This window comes from Sus scrofa, chromosome 1 (assembly GCF_054392235.1).
Source record: "Sus scrofa isolate SSC_HxYL_T2T_F1_AM1 chromosome 1, Sscrofa_HxYL_maternal_Yorkshire_Landrace_v2.0, whole genome shotgun sequence".
Taxonomy (NCBI): Eukaryota; Metazoa; Chordata; class Mammalia; order Artiodactyla; family Suidae; genus Sus; species Sus scrofa.
In genome coordinates, this window is record NC_139383.1 from 174504701 (window position 1) to 174522564 (window position 17864).

General features: G+C 35.9%; 1 protein-coding gene across 18 annotated transcripts in view; it reads right to left on the reverse strand.

Moving 5' to 3' along the window:
• DENND4A (DENN domain containing 4A) overlaps window positions 1–17864 on the reverse strand; it is a 128273-nt gene that overhangs the window by 37141 nt on the left and 73268 nt on the right. For all 18 annotated transcript variants that reach the window (XM_084978581.1, XM_084978564.1, XM_084978547.1 and 15 more), the window contains 4 exons: window positions 17099–17199; window positions 14054–14272; window positions 12343–12488; window positions 1506–1639 (listed from right to left, as the gene is read on the reverse strand). In XM_084978581.1, coding sequence (XP_084834707.1) covers window positions 1506–1639; window positions 12343–12488; window positions 14054–14272; window positions 17099–17199 — 600 coding nt within the window. The remainder of the gene's footprint in view (window positions 1–1505; window positions 1640–12342; window positions 12489–14053; window positions 14273–17098; window positions 17200–17864) is intronic.

The window sequence follows — 17864 nt, forward strand, 5'->3', positions numbered from 1 at the left end:
TTAAATTAAAAAGTTAAACCAAAGCACAAAGGGAAAAACAAAACTATATTAGTAAAATCTACCAAAAGAAGTATTAGAAGTATAATGTAAAAAAGAGATAAAAGAAGTGAGATCTTGGAGTTCCTGTCGTGGTTCAGTGGTTAACGAATCCGACTAGGAACCATGAGGTTGTGGGTTCGATTCCTGGCCTTGCTCAGTGGGTTAAGGATCCAGCGTTGCTGTGAGCTATGGTGTAGGTCGCAGATGTGGCTCTGATCCTGCGTTGCTGTGGCTCTGGCGTAGGCCAACGGCTACAGCTCCAATTAGACCCCTAGCCTGGGAACCTCCATATGCTGCAGGTGTGGCCCTAGAAAAGGCAAAAAGACAAAAAAAAAAAAAAAAAGAAGAAGAAGTGGGATCTTGCTTCGAAAGAAAAACAAAAAGAGAAATTATGAGAAATATTTTAAGTCTCTTTGAGAAAAGTCACACTTGTAAAAATTGATGAGCAACATCATCAATAGATTAAAAACTAAGGGTAGGAATCAAGTGGTTTATGATTCAATCAATACTTATAAACATCTGTTACACTACTTTTCCATTTGTAAAAGGAAAAATTTAATCTTGAATTTATGTCCTGAAAAATCCCTTTTCAATGAAAATAACAAACTATGACCTAGTGAATGATAGATGTGAAATGGTTTTAGAATCTTTAAATAAAGTAAGAAATTATTATTGGAGAATTTTAAAAAGCATTAACATCTAAAAGGAAATGCCATTTTAATGGCATACTAGAAACTACCTTTAGTTATAAAAAATGTTATATAAATGCATATCTGTATATCTAGATAGATGTATAATAAATCTACCCCTCTCATAACCTATCACTGTGCTCAGGGCTTTTCTCTCTTTCTCACTAGACTTGAAAGCAGCAACAATGGATTATTCAAGTCTATATAACAGACTCTTAGCACAGTGTCTGGCCAAATTTACTAAATTAGCAATGACCAATTCCAAAAGTCCTGAATTTCCTTGACTTTAAAACTCTTGGAAAAATTAACAGCCTAAAAATTTATATCATCCCAATCAAGGTCACAAATATCAGCTCTAAATTAAATTTAATCCTTTTGTAAACCAAGGCTACATTACTCAGTATGTGTTGGCGAAAAGAATTCAAGTGAGGAAACCAGCCTTAGTGAGAAACAAAAGTCAAAAATGTCTAATAAATGTGCTACATTCTGATGGGTTAGGGTCCTAACTAAATTTAATCAACATTTATGAGAATATATATCTATGCAGTTTATATGATGCAGAATTATATACCTATGCAGTTTATATGATGCAGAATTATATACTTTTCTTCTTATACCTCATAACTTAATAATGGATGTGGGATAAGCTTGCTTACCACCTAAAAATTAGGGATCTGTAAAGTTTGGATTTTTGAAAATACCACAGTCCTTAGAAAGCTACGTCACAGATGATGGATTGCTTCTCTTTCAATCTCAAACATTCTGCCTCTTGAATACCTGTACTGTAAAGGGGGTTCTTCACCATTGGGAAGATGGGGGATCTCAGGTGGTGTTACAAAAACAGTATGTTCACTTTTGAAAGACTCATCCAATTCTATAAGTCGCGTTTCACCACTCTTGTCCATATCCACCTGAAGGAGTTTAAAAAACATACATTAAAAAAAATACATTGGTTAGCCAAGTGTTCATCTATAGGGGAATGGTTAAACAAACCATTTACACAACTGGATACTAAGGAGTTATTTTTAAAAAAGAAAGAAAAAAAGAAAGAATGACTAAGTTCTCTAGGCACCACCATAGAAAGCTCTCCAAGACAACTAAGTGACAATAATAAGATGCAGGACACTGTATATAGTATACTATCTTTTGAATAAGAAAGAAGGAAAAATAAGAGCACATACTCATTTTTTGCTTATATTCACATAAAGATATACTGAAGAACACTAAAGAAAAAAGTACCTATATGGCTAAAGGGAGATGAAGGAAGTGGACAAGGATGGGACAGGACACAGATCTCCCAATATACAACTTTTAATGTTATTTTGCATTTTGAATAATGGGAAAATTTATTCAAGAAATAATATTTTTTAAAAAGTACATACATACGTATGTGTACGTGTGTGTACTGAGAATGCTGGGTTCTCTTATTTACACTAAATATAACAAATTTTCCTAAGTTGTTCCAGGACACATAGAAGCACATTTGAGTTAACTTCTAGTCACATCAATATTGAAAGCACTTTAGTAGTACTGTTACTCCTCGATACTCTATGCTAAGGTAATAGTCATAAAAAATAAAAACTTCATGGAGTCTAAACCTCTCCAAAAGAGCTCAAAAAGAAAAGGGATAGCTTTGAAATTTTTCTAACTTTTAAAGTTGAATACACTCAGAGTTTTCTTACATAAACTGTTGGTTATAATTTTGAAGTTTTACATGCTGCAATCTCCAAGATTAAAGAATGGTTGCTAATGGTGTATCCATACAGTGAACTAGACAACAATTAAGATGTGTCAGAATTACAATTTTTTTCTCTCCAAAAAAGTTCATGACAATTTATTTTTCCACCAGCAACGTACAAGATATGTGTTTATACACATCTTAGTCAGCAATAAATACCATTCTCTTTATTTTTTGCTAATCCAGTAGATAAAAACTTACATCATGATTTTTTAAATTTTCATTTTAAAATTACTTTTATGATTGGCATTTTTCATGTGTTCAATAACCATCTGAATTTCTAATTTAGTGTATTTCCTGTTATATACTTTTCTACCTTTCAGAGAAGTCAGCTTCTCACTGATTTCTTGGAGCTCTAAATACATAATGGACCTTTGTCCTGTATGTTGCAAATATTTTTCCTCAATTTGATCATTTTACAATCTTCTTTATGGGTAGCTTTTCTTGAACAGAAATTTAAAATTTTATATTGTCAAATTTTATCTATCTTTGGTGGGTTTTGGTTTTACATCATGCTACAAACACTTCTTATTCATGTGTTAATAGGTCAGCCCAGAGTTTTGATTTATAGGGATAGAATTATAATTAATGACAGGAGAAAATGTTCACAAAATAATGATAAATGAAAAATAAGATTACTAAATCATATATGTATGTACACAGTATGATTCTAATTTTTTAAAAGAGCATGTCTGAATCTGTTACATAGATATATCTCTGTGTGTACATATTCTCTCTCACTCACAGACACACATGTACACAATTATCAAAATGTTACCTCTGGGTAATGGTATTACTGGAAATTAATTTTCTACTTTATATTGTTATTTGTTTTTCAATTAAAATAATGAATTTTTTTTTTTTTTTGTCTTTTTAGGGCTGCACCTGTGGCATATGGAAGTTCTGGGCTAGGGGTCTAATCTGAGCTACAGCCGCCGGCCTACACCACAGCCCTAGCAAAGTGGGATCTAAGACCCGACCACGACCTACACCACAGCTCCCGGCAACGCCAGATCCTTAACCCACTGAGCAAGGCCAGGGTTGGATCTGCATCCTCACGTATACCAGTCAGGTTCATTACCACTGAGTCATGACAGGAACTCCCTGAATATGTACTTTTATGTACTTTTTAAAAATACAAAAGTAATAAATGCTCAAAATAATTAAAACAAAGTAGACTATATTGCTTTTTCTAATTTTTTTTTTTTTTTTTTTTTTTTGCTGTTTAGGGCCCCCTGAGCCATGTGGAAGTTTCAGGCTAGGGGTTGAATCAGAGCTGCAGCTGCAGACTTACATCACAGACACAGAAACACGGGATCCGAGCTGCACCTATGACCTATACCACAGCTCACGGCCGCATTGGATCCTCAACCCACTGAGCGAGACTAGGGTTGGAACTTGCATCCTCATGGATCCTAGTTGGGTTTGTTAACCACAGAGCCACAAAGGGAACTCCTATACCACTTTTAGAATAAGCAGTTATTTGAATTCTGTTGAAGGGTATTTAAAAATGAATGAGTATAAAAGAAGGTATCTTTCTTTTTAGCCTATCAAAAAGACTTTTAGGAGTTCCCATTATGGCTCAGTAGAAAATGAATCTAAACTAGTATCCAAGAGGATGCGGGTCCCATCCCTGACCTCACTCAGTGGATTAAGGATCCAGTGTTGCTGCAAGCTGTGGTGTAGGTCTCAGATGTGGCTCGGATCTGGCACTGCTGTGGCTGTGGCATAGGCCAGCGGCTACAGCTCTGATTTGACCCCTAGCCTGGGAACCTCCATGTGCCGAGGGTGAACCCTAAAAAGACAGGAAAAAAAGACTTTTATGTGATAAAACTAGCAATAATACAGTAAATATTATAAACCTGATAATCACAGACCCTACTGGTACTCAAACTTGGTAGTCTTTTCTTAGAAAATAAGATATGTTTAAACATATCCACCTTATTCTTGTCCTGAGAAAATAACCTAATGTGAAAAATGGTATGAAAATAACCTAATGTGAAAAATGGTATGAAAAATGGTTTTTGTAGGATTGTAGTAACAATAAATGAGACGTCATCTACATGTCAAAAATAGGTAATTGAATAAAGCATGGTAAATAGATGAAATATATAATCATTAAAAATGAACAGAGTAAAGATTTCTGGTTGAACAAGACAAATTAAACACAATGATTTACCTTTTCTCTCCTGAAATCTCACCAAAATGAGAGCAAAGAGATTAAATAACAACAACAACAAAAACAAAATTAACTGGAGAGACAACAACAGCAGAGCTAGGTTCAAAACATTTTAGAAGCTGCAAAGTAGCTTGATATGATCTATGAAAGCTGAAAGCCACATAGCTGGCACTGGGGAGGGGTAGAGGAGAACAGCCAAAAAGCCAGCCATTTTGCTCTACAGAGCATCACCAAGATCAGGAATGAAAAAACACCTTGCCCTTGAAGAAGGGTGGGCAAGTGGGGATGAATGGGAGAATCAGTTTAAAAGCCTCTATTCAAGAACTCTAGATCCAGATTCCTGTCATGGCTCCGTGGTAACGAACTCAGCTAGCAACCATGAGGACATGGGTTCATTCCTTGGCCTTGTTCAGTGGGTTGAAAACTCAGTGTTGCTGTGAGCTGTGGTACAGGTCACAGATGTGGCTTGGATCCCACACTGCTGTGGCTGTGGTGAAGGCTGGCAGCTATGGGGCCAATTACACCCCTAGCCTGGGTACCAAAAAAAAAAAAAAAAAAAAAAAAAAAAGAACTCTAGATCCTTTGCCCAATCCCGTATAGTTAGACCATTACCCCTCTCTCCAAAATAGCAGAATTGGGTCTTTCTGAGCAAAAGAGAGGGACTTTAGAATTTAGGACACTAGGCAGAGGTGGAGAAGGTGAAGGAGGCTAATAAAAACAGTTGGAGTGAGTAAAAATGCCTACATGTTTCAAGTGGAAAATCTCAGCTTCCCCACTCAGCTCTTGGAATATTTGCAGTCAGGGTTATGCACTCCAGGCTAATGACTGGAGTTACCTCTTGGGGAAACTATGCAGCCTAAATTGAAAAGAATTACAGATTCTAATCAAACAGGGACTCTAATGAAATAACTGAGTTCCTTTATGGTCATCAATCTCTTACCTAAGGAAGCTCCAAGCCTCACGTTCCTAGAAAGAGCTCCAATGAGTTCTCTGTGCCTCATACTTGACAACAAATACCAAACCAAAGTCACATACACAAAAACAATTAATTTAAAAAAGAGTAAAATAAATATTATCAGGTACTCAGAAGAAACAGAGACAATGCAAGGGGGGAAAACCTTCAAAATGAATAAATTAATAAGCCTACATCCATGAAACAAGATGTTATAAAAAAGGAACATTCACAGAATGAAGAGGTGTTTATTGAAACTACAAATACGACAGTAGAAGTAAAAAATATACTATAAAGTTTGAAAGATAAAATTGAAGAAATCTCCCAAAAAGTGGAGAGGAATGAGACTGACAGAAAATGGGATGGAAAAAATTAAGTGGATCAGGCCCGGAGGGTCAATATATAAATAATAGGTGTTTCAGGAAAAGAGAACAGAGAAAATGGAGGGAAAAAATTAAAGAAAAAAAATGGAAGAGAATTCCCCAGAATTTGAAGGATATAAGTCCTTAGATTAAAAAGACCTACACATATCCAACTCAGCGAAGAAAAGAAGGCTGACACCAGACATATCCTTGTGAAATTTCAGAACACCAGGAATCTGAAATACTTCCAGACATAAAAGGAGATCAGGCACAGAAGACCAGAAATCAAGATAACTTTAGATTAGATGTTATTCTCAAGAATAACATTTGAAGCTAGAAGACAATGCAGTAATGCCTTCAGATTTTACATCTGACCAAGAATTACATCAGCCATCAAGAATTAAGAAAGAATAATGAGATTTGCAAACAGGTAGGGCATCAGAAACCTACCTCCCATGTACTCTTTCTCACTAAATTACTGAAAGATGTGCTTCACCATAACAAAGAAATAAACCAAGAAAGAAGTTACTGAAGCCAGAAAAGAAGGGATCCAACTTTGGAGAGAGGTCAATGTAACTGATGATGGTTAAGGAAAACCAGGGTGATAGACTAAAAAGCGATCAGTTCAGACTGGAACACAAAGTTGGAAGGCACCAGGAAGAATTAAAAAAAAAAAAAAAAAAAAGTCAAAGGGATAGATTACCTGATATGTTAGAAAAATTGAGAGATTTTAGATTTTTCACCTTCATAGAAGTGTTTGGAGATGAATTAACAGTAGACACAAACACAAATCGTTGTAAAGAAACACAGCAACTATTAATGTCAGGGAAAACAAAACCATACATACAATTTATACACACACATATATATAACCTATCTATGATTATATACAAAGTGCTAATAATAACACTGAACAATTACTTGACCAACTACATTGGGAGAATTATGGTGATGGTAGATATGACATTAGCAGATAATACATAAAAGAATAAGCGGCAATAAAAACACATTATTTGGAAATCTTAAGGTAAATGACTGATAAGGACTGAAAGAGAAAGTAGTTGCCTTTGGAGAAATTAGGAATGGGAAAAAATGGGAACTAAGCCTTGTAAAATGATTTGGCTTTTTAAACTATGCTACATTTTACTGTGGTAAAAAAATGAAAATTTACTATTTAGAGACTTGGCAATATTAAAAATGCTTCTACGATTTGGTTATGTAAAAAATTAGGATGTATATTAAAATTACGTAAAAAACATTGAAAGTAAATGCAAAATGGATATTAGGGCACTGGGCTTATAAAGTTTTCCCTCCCTTTTATTTTTCACATTTCATGTTAGTCACTTAATGAAAGTTAAAAAATTAAACTTTTGGAGTTTCTGCTGTGGCATAGAGGGTTAAGGATCCTGTGTTGTCTTTGTGGTGGCACAGGTTCAACCCCTGGCCTAGGGCAATGAGTTAAGGATATGGTGTTGCAGCAGGTGTGGCATAGGTTGCAGCTGCAGCTCAGATTCAACTCCTGGCCTGGGAGATTCCACATGTGGCCATTAAAAAAAAATTAAACTTTCAATAAAAACAGAGAACACCTAAGGCAGTTAGCAAATGTAAAAACATTTAAAAAAAAATCATTAGGAATATGTCAGTAATAACTCAAAATCATGGGTGTCCCTAGTAGGATCGTGTTCACAGGCAATCTAAGAACAAATGACATCTATATGCAAACAATTTGCACACCAATGAAACGGGGTTAATGTAATTATGAAGGCAGCAATGACAATGAAAGAGAAGAGATGGGAGTTCCCATTGTGGCTTAGTGGTAACAAACCTGACTAGTATCCATGAGGACGCAGGTTCAATCCCTGGCCCTGCTCAGTGGGTTAAGGATCTGGCACTGCTTGAGCTGTGCTGTAGGTCACAGACGTGGCACGGACCTGGCATTGCTGTGGCTGTGGTGTAGGCCAGCAGCTACAGCTCCGATTTGACCCCTAGCCTGGAAATTCCCATATGCTGCAAGTGCGGCCTTAGAAAGCAAAAAAAAAAAAAAAAAAAAGGAAAGAAAGAAATAGAAGACATGGACCAGAATAAAGAGGTTAAAACAAGTACCCAAGCACCCAAGGTCCTTGGAAAGGAAGCTGGAGCCACTCCCATCTCCATAGTGAAACATAAGAGAACTGCCTGTCTGTGAATACCACTGGTTTAACATTTTTATTTAACAGCTTTTCCCTGTCAGACCAGTGCCTTTGTTTGAACAGGAAAACACCTGTGGATGTGGACAACCGCTATAATTCTCAGTATTATAAAATTTTGCTCTGTAAATTCAGTACCTTGGCAAAAGATATTTCCCTTAACTTATATACTAATAAAACCTTATTTAAATGTTACAAAAACAGCCATGTCATAAAACCTACACTTATCATTTGGGCATTTCTGTCTTTTGGAAAGCACAGTGACATCTGTCTCTATTGGGAGAAAAAAGTCCAACACCCACGGCTGGATAAAATTAAAATAATTTTCATATTCTCTTCATATTTTTTCACAAGACATTAATATGCTCAGAAACACTGCAGAGGGATGCTTGGGAGACTAAGAAAAACCTTAACAGACTATTTGTTACACAAAACTGCTTTTAGTTAAGCCCCATCCTATAGGGACAGATTGTAAGGATTTAAAATATAATCATATGAAGAACAAGAACACATGTTTCTTAAATTAGTCATAATGAAACTCAAATAACTCTCATACATTCTTTCTCTTATTCCTATTTAGCATTACTCACTCCAGCTTTTTAAAGTCAGTTAAATGTTTTCTGCTTGGATAGGCTATGATCAAAAGAGGAACATGTCTAATTTCTGTTCAATCTCACAGATTAATTTAACCACTTAATGCCTATTTAATATTATTTAGTTTACATAGATAAATTGCCAGGGGTAAGAGGATCTGACCACTTAAAAAATTAAGCTCAAAGTCACTCAACTAAGGAATAACCTCCCATGAATGACTATTTAAAGTACTGATATTCAAAAGCCATTTCCAGATTAAAAGCAAGCACTGACTTGCTGTGCTGAATGTACTTAAATTGTGGTATTAAAATAGGAAAAGTAGTAATAGCACTGTATAATTATTTACTGTTTCAGAGAGTTCTGATTAAAAATGCTAGTAATACAATTAACCTCTATTCTAATGATTTATAAATGTTTTTAAAATATATTTTGGATTTTGTGATATTTTGTTATTTTCTCTAAAAAATATTTCCTTGAATTACAATAAAAAAAATACAAGTGACTATGTTTTGGTGAGTTAACTTTGTTTTGGTTTTCTTAGTAACCATTAAAATCTTTACAACATTAATCCATTATATATGTGACATTTTGTTAGATCTAGACTTTGAGTAAGTAAATAGTATTTTAGGAAAACAGTCTGCCTAGAAACAATAATTATTTACTTAATTGGATTGTTTCTTTTTTTAAAAAAAAATTTTATTGGTAGCATAGATGATAGAGACAGGTTTTTGTTTCTTTGGCCATGCCCACAGCATGCAAAAGTTCCAGGTCCAGGGATCAGACCCATGCCGCAGCAGTGACCTGAGTGACAATGCCAGATCTTTTACCACTGAGCCACCAGGGAACTCCAGATTATTCCTTTTTTGAGACTTCTCAGAATTTTTATCTTTAAGCAATTATTCTAATCATTCCCCACACTGACTCTTGTCAAGTAGCAGGAGACCCATTTTCAGAAAAATCCTAGACAGAATATTAATTATCAGTAATAAAATATCCTCCTTAGAACATGACACCCTAGATACCTAGCAAAATTATATCTTGTATGTCTTATAACATTAATGAGTATTTTTTCAACCATGTGATACTATGAGCTCTTAGCTGAAACAAACTCGTGAACATAAAATGACCAAAAAGTAAAAGGGAACAATACAAGATTTCCCTCTTCTGCACTGTTAACTGGATTCCTCCAACTAATTCAGTGTTCCCATGTGGATTAATAAATTTATTGGCTAAAGCACGCTATTAGCAAAACACTGTCACTAATTTGGTCCCTCGTGATTCAGTTAATTAAGCTGGCAAAAGGAATAGCTCTTACACAAATGGAGGCCACTGTTGACAAGGGAAGCTCAACGAGTACAGAGATGACCATTGGAAGCCCTGTACCACAAAGGAAAAACCTGCAAGATGCATGCTAGTCAAAAAGCACCATTTTTATTTACAAAACTAACAATTATTCCTGCACAAAAACGATTTAGAGAAATTATTCTTTAACTCATACTCTTCTATTCACTGCACACCTTTTCTATTTAAAGCATACCTTCCCATTTATTTGTTTTTTTCTATTAATATTTAACTTTATAAATACCAAACAGGGCAAGCTTAAAAATCTGATTAAAATGCTGAAAACCACATTCTTAGTACAATGCTACACTGAAGACAAAACTATCAAGGCACTATGACATTACTTCTCAAAATAAACAGGATTTCAAAGCTCTATACAGCCAAAGCTCAACTTACAAAAAGACAGGGGTCTAAAAGTCTGTTTATAAATAGGTTATTCAAAATTTACTCCCAAAACAATATCCCATCTGGGGTAACAAAAATGTTGTATGTTTTGGAGTCCTGGTTATATGGAAATCTATATTTGCCAAAACTTATCAACTGTACACTTCAAAGGTGCATTTATTTATTTTATTTCAATAAATTTTGACTTCGAAATGTCCAAAAATGTGGTTAGAACGTCAATCTACCAAAAAGAAATTTAATACATTTCTAGCACAGCACTGTAACCTTGCATCATCTGAACTAGAGCTAATCTCCACAGACATCAGTGTTTCTATGGGAAAATGAATTGAGTTCTAAGCAAATAATGCATATATCCATCTTTTCCCTAAGGACTAGGGTGGTTATTTCTGGGCATCTTAGCTTGTTAATTCTCTATCAGCACTAGAAACAATATTTCTCTACATCAATCATCCCTCAAGTGTTCTAATCTGAAGGAAGGTGTAAATCCATACACAAGGCTCTAGACTTGTTTCTGCTCTCCACATGTGTAAGCCATTCCAAAGTTCAACATTTCTACATCATAAATGATACAGCCAAACTAATTATTAATCTATGAACTGGAATAAAAATCATCAGAATTTTTTCCTACTTGGTTGTTCAAACAACACTACTCTGAACACTGTGAAATATGAAGTTATAATGATCTCTACTCACAAAATTTTTTAAACATAGGTAAACAAACAACACAGAAAGACTAAATGACTAAAGTTAAAGTAGAGGGATGGGATCAAAGCTGTGATTCCCAATGTAGTGTTTTTTTCTACTCCATCCTGAATGGTGAAAATCATCTGTATAAGACACATTTGGTACTAAAATTAGTTCTTTGATCAATCACCTTGTTATGTCACAATCTCCCATCTCCAACACCACTCCCCCTCTATGAACATGACTTCTTCACCCTTATTTGTTTTGAAAACTCGTTCCACACCAATCCCCTGCCTCCACCAAGCTGGAATCTCCCTCATCCACATCAAACTTTGACACCCCATTGCTGGCCCTACCCTTGGGGACCCTCTCCTCACCTTGCTCTGACTCTGACATTCAGTGCCATCCTCATGTTTGCATGGCTGCTCTCTGCATCCTGTTTAGGTTCTGACCCCTCAAAACTGTCCCCAGCATGGACACTCTCGTCCTCTAATCTTCCATGCAAGGTCATGCATGGATGCTCCCTTCACCTGGCTTGTGCTCCAACACTCCATGCTAGGCTGCTTCTCCTTCCTCACTCTATTAAGGTTTTGATACCTCCCTCTGGGCCACTGTCCCCCAAGCTCCTCTCTATCCAGCATAGATACCCATCTTGCTCTATCCTACTCAATGACAGCAGGATGGATGAGGAAGGGAAGGTCGCATCCAAGAATTCAAAATAGTAGAATTAATTCACTTAATTTATGCTACAAACTCACTCCCAAACAGTAGAAATATTCAGGTGAAATGTTATGTTCTACATCTACTCTCAGTGTGTGACAATCCACCTTAGACCAAAAGGAGAGGTGAAGATTAAGCATGCTGAAATTAGAGGGCCAGAGGCTTGGACAAAATTCTCATAGTCTGTAATTGGACAGGTAGGGTTATAGACCTGGTTGCTAAAATAAAACCCATGATTTAGTAAAATCCTATAAGGCACCCTTGAGAGGTTGTGATGTATATAGTACCTAGCAGGCCACCAACTACTTTCATAATAAAGGGTCAATGATAAAATAGAATTAATTTAGATTTTGTTAAAAGCTAGTAAATGATATAAATAGAAACTGTAACTCATAATATTTATAACAGTCACACAAAATAAGTTAAGGTACTTCTAGACATATTATTACTTACTTTATCTACACAATCATCAAAAAATGCCAGGCTTGCATCTTTATCGCTGACAAAAGAACATTCTTCAATGAAGCGAATAAACATTTGTGTTTTGGTCATCATGTTATAGAATTTCTGATGTGACCGGTCCCGACTTCTTAAAAAAGCTGTTCAACATAAATTTGTAATGTCAGAATATATAATATTATTTATAGATTCACAGAGTTTTGGAGCTAGAAGGCACTAGATCAACTCTCTTATCTATACCCCCCACCCTACCGTCTTGTAAAAAAAGAAATGAAGACCCCTGAAAGGGGAAGTGATCTGACAAAGAGCAACAGGAAGGGAACTTGAACCCAGAACTTTCAAATCCTCATCCAGAACTGTCTCTGTTGTCCCCTCATTACCTTGAAGATTACACATGAATCAATAAACTTGAAAGCATTTTAGAAATTGCTATTTCTCCCCCAAATGTGTTGCATGCTATGTGCACCTAAGGTGCTCTCTTTCATAATATCATGTGTATATATGACTTTTTCAAAGCAGGAGTTATATCCCTTTTAGTATTCATTTACTGAAATAGAGTAAAGTTTATTTCCTAATTTCACCCTTCACCTTGCTCCCTAGGCTCAGTTACACTACACGTGGGCCTTTTTTTTTTGTACCCATGAACTCAAACTCTTAGCAGCCTCAGGAACACTGCAAAAACTGTTATCTATAATAAAACATCTTCTATTTCCCTTTGCCTGGCTATTTCTACTCATCTTTTAGATCATGGCTCATATGTCAATTTCTCAGAAGGGCCTTCTGTGATCTAAAGTTGTGAATCAAATGTTCATTCATATTATTTTCAAATGGCTTATCTTCTTGACTATAAGCTCCATGGAAAAAATAATCATGTCTCCTGTGTGTGTGTGTGTGTGTGTGTGTGTGTGTGTGAGAGAGACAGACAGAGACTATACATCTTTTGCATAACCATTACATACCCAATGGCCCAGCATTTGGAGGCACTCAATACATGCTTATTAAATGACTTTATCTTTCAAATGTTAAATACTACAAAAGAAAGTAAATATTTATTATGAGGAGTTCCCGTTGTGGCTCGGCGAAAACAAACCTGACTAGTATCCATGAAGATATGGGTTCAATTCCTGGCCCCGCTCAGTAGGATAATGATCTGGCATTACTGTGGCTGTGGTGTAGGCTGCCAGCTGCAGCTCTGATTCGACCCCCAGCCTAAGAACTTCCATATGCTGCACCTGTGGCCCTAAAAAGAAAAAAAAATGTTTATTATGAAACAAACTGTACTCTAGGGCTTCCCAACCCTTCTTTTACTTTGTGGCAATGGCTGAAGTAAAGCAAGTGAGGCTGCTCCAGCCTGGAGGTACCCAAACCAGAGGCTCCTCTGCTTGCCCAACGCTGCCTGGCTGCTCTGAAAGCTGAAAGTGTCAATATCGTAACACACTTATGACACAGCAGAGTGTAGTGGTACATGGTTAGGAAGCTTTGTACATTTCAAAATAGTCTCTTCTGCATATTTTGCTAATGGGATTATATCTAATGTGCCCAAGAAATAACTAGTCCTATGGAAATGGATTACTGACTGAGTTGAGAGCCACATACTCCTGAATATATATTTTGATACATATGAGCTACTAACCCAGAAAGCAAATGAATCACCACAATGTTAAGTTCAATAATATGAAAGCTGTAGTACTATACAATCACTCACCTTGTAGGGCAAAAAGCGAGGCTGCATCTGTGGCTGTCTCAGACGGGGCTTGTGTTATTGGTCTTAAATATGATCTATAACCTTTTAAAATAGAAGCCATGAAACACAAAAATGCCTCTTGGATTTCCAAATCTATCATGTGCAACCTCTTTCCATAATTAAAATCATAATCATTCATTGCTAAGTCCATTAGTCCATCATCTCTTGGTCTCTGCTGCACTGTGAAGAAATAGAGTGTTAGTGTTTTTCCCCCAGAGTGTCAAAACTAATGTTCATAATGGCATCAATTATAAATCTATTTGTATATGTAAGTCAGGTCATTATGCTGTATTTCTTAAACTTGTACAGTCCTCTATATTAATTACACCTCAAATTAGAAAGAAAAAAACTTTGTTGTGTTTTCAAAAGGGCTCAAGCTACTTCAACTCTTTTAATCTTAGCTTCATCTTTATTAATTGCATGATCTCTGACAAGCTACCTCCCTCAACCTTATCATCATACTTAAAAGACAAAAGAATGTATGTGAAAGTGCTCTGAAGCTGTAACGTGATATATAATCCTTAGCTATCAGTATTGCTTAAGTTGGTAGTTTTAAGCTTTAAGATTCTGCTCTTCAGTAGAGCTGGATGGGCTATTTCACTTATTTAAATAATATTTAAATATTGCTATAAAAGCTGCTGGACTTTTTAGCTGTTCAAAAGAAGCACATGCACTTTTAGAAAGCAATTAACTAGTTAGCTTAAATAAAATTCTGTACATAATTTGTTTTATAAGAAAAAATTTGGGGGAGTTCCTATGGTGGTTCAGAGGAAATGAATCTGACTAGGATCCATGAGAATGCAGGTTCAATCCCTGGCCCTACTCAATAGGTTAAGGATCCAGCATTGCTGTAAGCTGCGGTGTAGGTCGCAGATGCTTCTCGGATCTAGTGTTGCTGTGGTTGTAGCGTAGGCCAGCAGCTACAGCTCCAATTCAACCCCTAGCCTGGGAACCTATATATGCCAAGGATGAAGCCCTAAAAAGACAAAAAAGAAAAAAGAGGAGTTTCCGTCGTTGTTCAGTGGGTAACAAATCCCACTAGGAACCATGAGGTTGTGGGTTCGATCCCTGGCCTCGCTCAGTGGGTTAAGGATCCAGTGTTGCCATGAACTGTGGTGTAGGTCGCAGACACAGCTAGGGCCCCACACTGCTGTGGCTCTGGCGTAGGCTGGCAGCTTCAGCCTGGGAACCTCCATATGCCGCTGGTGGGGCCCTAGAAAATACAAAAAGACAAAAAATAAAAAAAATTAGAAAAAAAATTTTGTTCTATTTGATATCATTTTTTTCATACCCCAATACTTATAAGCCACTTCTGAATTAGCTACTTGTTGTAAGGTTTACTTTGTAAACACTGTCTTTTTCCGTATCTATTTCCAACTATTCTGTAGGTACCCTTGAGGATGTAGGCCACTTCTTGTGTTTACATCTTACCTAATACATAAATGAGAACTTCAAATATTGCTACACCATTACTGACCATTTTTAATACAATTAAGTATTAAATTATAGACCCTGAATGGACTATTGTAATAAAATACCAAGACAACTAGATAAGTGAAGTCTTAATTCCTCTTATCAGTAATTCTGGTTCACTATCCAGATACTCTTATATAAGCTTTGACCTGAAATCCTAATCAATTTTCACTTTAATTAATTTCCTAATGCTTTTAGCAAGCTTCTATTTTCAAATTATTTGAGGTAAGCACAGCATTAAGATCTCCTGAAGGTGAAAAGCATACGGCCACACTCTCATCCCACTGAAATCATCAGTATTTTCTCATCAGCATTTTCTAATGTAATTTAAACCACCTGTCTTAGATTTTCAAAACTAACTTTCTGTTCTATGTATGAAAAAAACATACCAGTGGAAACCACTGTTTTTTCCATGGTATCTGAAAATAATCACCTTAATTTCTTTTTGAATTTTGTTATGATGTAAAATATAAACTTAATAAATCTCCTGGAGTTCCCGTCATAGCTCAGTGGTTAATGAATCCGACTAGGAACCATGAGGTTGTAGGTTCAATCCCTGGCCTCGCTCAGTGGGTTAGGGATCCGGAGTTGCCGTGAGCTGTGGTGTAGGTTGCAGACTGGGCTCGGATCCCACATTGCTGTGGCTGTGGTATAGGCCAGCGGCAGCAGCTCCGATTAGACCCCTAGTCTGGGAACCTCCATATGCGTGGGTGCAGCCCTAAAAAGACAAAAGACAAAAGACAAAAAAAAAAAAAAAATCTCCCATTCAGCTTCTAAGAAGTTTTGCTTATATACTCATTTGCCTTGAGAGATGGGATTAAGATGGTGGAACAGAAGGACTGGAGCTCACCTTCTCTCATAAAAACAACAAAATTACTTCAACCAAATGGACTGGAAACTTTCAAAAAGATACCCCACTCCAGATGACAAAGAGGAGGCCACATCAAGATGCACTCTATACAACAGCCAAGACATGGAAACGACCTAAATGCCCATCAACAGCGGAATGTATAAAGAAGATGTGGTACATATACACGATGGAATGTGAACCATTAAAAGGAAAGAATTAATGGCATTTGCAGCAACATGGATGGACCTAGAAATTATCATGCTAAGTGAAGTCAGTCAGATGACACCAACATCAAGTGCTATCACTTACATGTGGAATCTAAATGAACTTCTTTACAGAACGGATATTGAGTCACAGACTTTGAAAAACTTGTGGTTTCCAAATGAGACAGTTTGGGGGGGCAGGGGGATGTGTTGGGGGTTTGGGATGGAAATGCTATAAAATTTGGTTGTGAGGATCATTGTACAACTATAAATGAAACAAAAATCATTGAGTAATTAAAAAAAATAAGAACAAATGACCACTCATATCCCCCTCTCCCCCCCCCCAAAAATACTCATTTGCCTTTAAGATTGTAAAAACACTTTCCTATAGATAGACATCAATCTTGTACAAGTAAGGCAAAGTAATTGGAGTTCTTTCTTTGAATTTAATTACTTCCTTTAATTAAGTTAAACACTTACATTTTGCCAATTGCTGGTGCAAATTATTCAGTGTATTCATCAGATTTTTACATGGTTTCTTTGGAAGTATTTTCCAGGCTACATTTTTCTTGTCACCAGTTCTGAAATTAAATGACAACAATAATATATTTATCAGATTAACTTCTTTGGGTGGGCATATACCTTTTATTTATATGAGAGGAAAAGAGAAATATTCTAGTTAACAGGAGAAAAATACTGCAGGGGTAAATTGGAGTGTTTAATATTTAAAAATTAATTTATGTGAGAGTGTAACCATGTATTAAATATAGCTCAAAAATTTATAATTATGTTTATACTGAGTAAATTCCACTTGAATTGGAATCATGCAAATCACTGTAAAACTTAATGTGGTGGTCATTACTCATAAACTAATTTAAGAGCCTTTAGAAACCTAAATATTGGGAAAATTCTATTAGGAGAGTTTTTTCTTATAAATTCAAAAAAAGGCACTATAAAAACCTTTCAATGAACTTATGATCCATAAAGTTTATCAAAATACTTTAGTATATCCAAATATTTAATTTTTTAGTTTCCTAAACATATAATTAAAATTGTTTTCTTTCTTTCAGAAAAGAAATACTCTATTAGATTATTTGAATAAAGTATAACATTCCAAAATACTGTTATAACTACAAAAGAGGATATCTGCTTGAGAGTAATATTTTTGCTTCTATGATGAACTCCTATAATTTCCTTTATTACACTATTACAATACAGTTGCTCTTTATATCAGGAGTAGGAGAAG